Below are 2,509 nucleotides of genomic sequence, written 5' to 3' on the forward strand. Positions count from 1 at the left end.
AGAAATGGAAATGCAGAAAACGCCCATTTTACTCAAATGGGCATTTATTTACTATTCATGTAGTTTAACAGTTCAACACTTTCATGAATCAATGAAGTTCAGAAGAAAAGCTGTTTTAAAAGGTGTCTGACCGTTATTGGTCTATTGCCTTCCAAAGTCTCTCAATGGGTCTATAAAGGGTTTTAAAATTAAACGATGGTACACAATATTTGTCTAGAACCGCTCGTTTTTTTTTTATCTAACTACAATAATAAAAAGAGCGGAAAATGAAACAAAGGAAACTGAGTCAGGATGTCGTCCAAACATGGGGCGGAAGGCGGGGCTGTCATCTAACCGTATGTGATTGGCCCTCATTCCGCTTTGAGTTGTCCAATGAAATACGATTTTATGGGTTTGGCCTATGAAAACAGACAATCAGAAGATCCCATTTCTCTTTGAAAATTAGCATAGGGTAGTGAATAAAAGCCCCTGTATTCGCACTTCAACACGCATTAAATACTTAGTCAGCTCTGAGTGAAAAACACAGTATCATGCCTGAACCAGCCAAGTCCGCGCCCAAGAAGGGGTCCAAGAAAGCCGTCACCAAGACCGCCGGGAAGGGAGGAAAGAAGCGCAGAAAGTCCAGGAAGGAGAGCTATGCCATCTACGTTTACAAAGTCTTGAAGCAGGTTCATCCTGACACCGGTATCTCCTCCAAGGCGATGGGCATCATGAACTCATTCGTCAGCGACATCTTCGAGCGCATTGCCGGTGAGTCGTCTCGTCTCGCTCACTATAACAAGCGCTCTACCATCACGTCGAGAGAGATCCAGACCGCTGTGCGACTACTGCTGCCCGGCGAGCTGGCCAAACACGCCGTGTCTGAGGGCACGAAGGCCGTCACCAAGTACACCAGCTCCAAATAAAGTACCACCTACTAATCTCAGCTACCCAAAGGCTCTTTTAAGAGCCACCCATCTTCTCGTTTGAAGAGCTTATAATGCTTGTAAAATGAATGAACTGTTTTATTTGTGGCAGTGATGGCCTGTTTCAGCAGGGTGTGGTTAGGAATTAAAACAAGATTGTTATGAATCAAGTGTATATTTATATAAAGTAACCTACATAAAATGCAGTTCAGTAGTTTTTTTTTTATAATGGCTTATACAATTTCTGAAACAAGCAAAAAAAAAATTCAACTCTACACACAACTATAAAATGCGCACAAATGCAACATGTTGCAAAAAGCAAACCTCATTCAAAACTATTTTTTACTTTTAAAAAAAATGGCTATTTGTTTAGTAATTCCACACAACCCATCAAATGATTAGCCATAAAAACGCCAACGGATGTGAAAAATGTAAAACATTGCTATCTTGTGTCTTTTGCTTGGATAAGAATGTACTTTTATACTTAAATATAAACTTGGATTCTATAGGCTACTCCACAAAAATGTAAAGAAATATGAATTTGTAGATTGATGAGTAGACACATAATATTAACATTACCTCTGTAGGCCTCTCTGTGGCAGCAGAAACTGTTTCTTCATCCCCATCGTCCTGTGAAGATGAGAATTTGGTTGAGAACACTTTATAATAGCCTACTATTTGTCATAATTTCTGGTGTATTGAGTAGGCTACTTATAACTGCATGGGGTTCTGTTGGGACAGGAGGCTCTAAACGACAGATATTACCATCAGAATCTGTTGGGACCCGCGAAAAACCCAACCCAAAGTAAATTAAATGGAAATATAAAAAATAGCCTATATAAAAAATAACACAAATGTAGACCTCTTACATTTTTTTTGAAGGCCCTTGAATCTTCGGGAGTGACTGGCTCTGATGAAGCCCCTCCAGGAATGCCCTCAGCCATTGGCCTTCCAGCATTCAGGCTCAGGGCCATCTCCTCTGCATTTGTCAGAGGTGGTGGTGCAGGTCCTCTCCCACGTTTTGCGAGCCTCTGCCGCCTTTCTGTTGGCTGAGTATCAAATGAGAATGAACATTAAATTGTGTGAAAAAATTATTAGACCTATGTCGCTGCTGCACAGCTAGACACTGGGTGCTTAGTTATTTAATGTCAAATGTTTGTAAAGTCAGGTAGCCTACACCCATGATATGCTCAAGCCTGATTGAATTATGTTTTTAGATTTCATTTTCAGCTGCTGCCACATTCTTTTAATGCCTGCAGGATTTAACCTAAAACATGAAAATTAAATAACATACTGTTCTTCCAGTTTCACGTCTGATATTATAACAGTTGGGTAAGTTACTCTAAAATAGTTATTAATTACTAATGACATCTTCAACAGTGCAATTGGATTAATGTAATAATTACTATCTCTAGAAAGTATTGGTCTACTTATTACTAATTACTTTCTAAATCCCATCAACCTCAACCACTTGAACAATACAAGGAGAGTCAAGAAACTGCACTTTTAATGCTTTAAAATAGCAATATACAATTGCATGAATTATTCTTGAATTGACCAAAGTGTGTAGAGGGAGAAGGTTACATTAAAAATATACCTTTTAA

At 39.0% G+C, this 2,509-nt stretch overlaps 1 protein-coding gene across 1 annotated transcript; it reads left to right on the forward strand.

Moving 5' to 3' along the window:
* Positions 1 to 525: 525 nt before the first annotated feature.
* Positions 526 to 1,103, forward strand: LOC130082246 (histone H2B-like). The gene has a single exon (XM_056247012.1). The coding sequence runs from the start codon at positions 531 to 533 to the stop codon at positions 903 to 905; it is 375 nt and encodes a 124-aa protein (XP_056102987.1). The 5' UTR covers positions 526 to 530; the 3' UTR covers positions 906 to 1,103.
* Positions 1,104 to 2,509: the final 1,406 nt, after the last annotated feature.

Source organism: Rhinichthys klamathensis, unplaced genomic scaffold (assembly GCF_029890125.1).
Source record: "Rhinichthys klamathensis goyatoka isolate OS25496 unplaced genomic scaffold, OSU_Roscu_1.1 h1tg000042l_1, whole genome shotgun sequence".
NCBI classification, from domain to species: domain Eukaryota; kingdom Metazoa; phylum Chordata; class Actinopteri; order Cypriniformes; family Leuciscidae; genus Rhinichthys; species Rhinichthys klamathensis.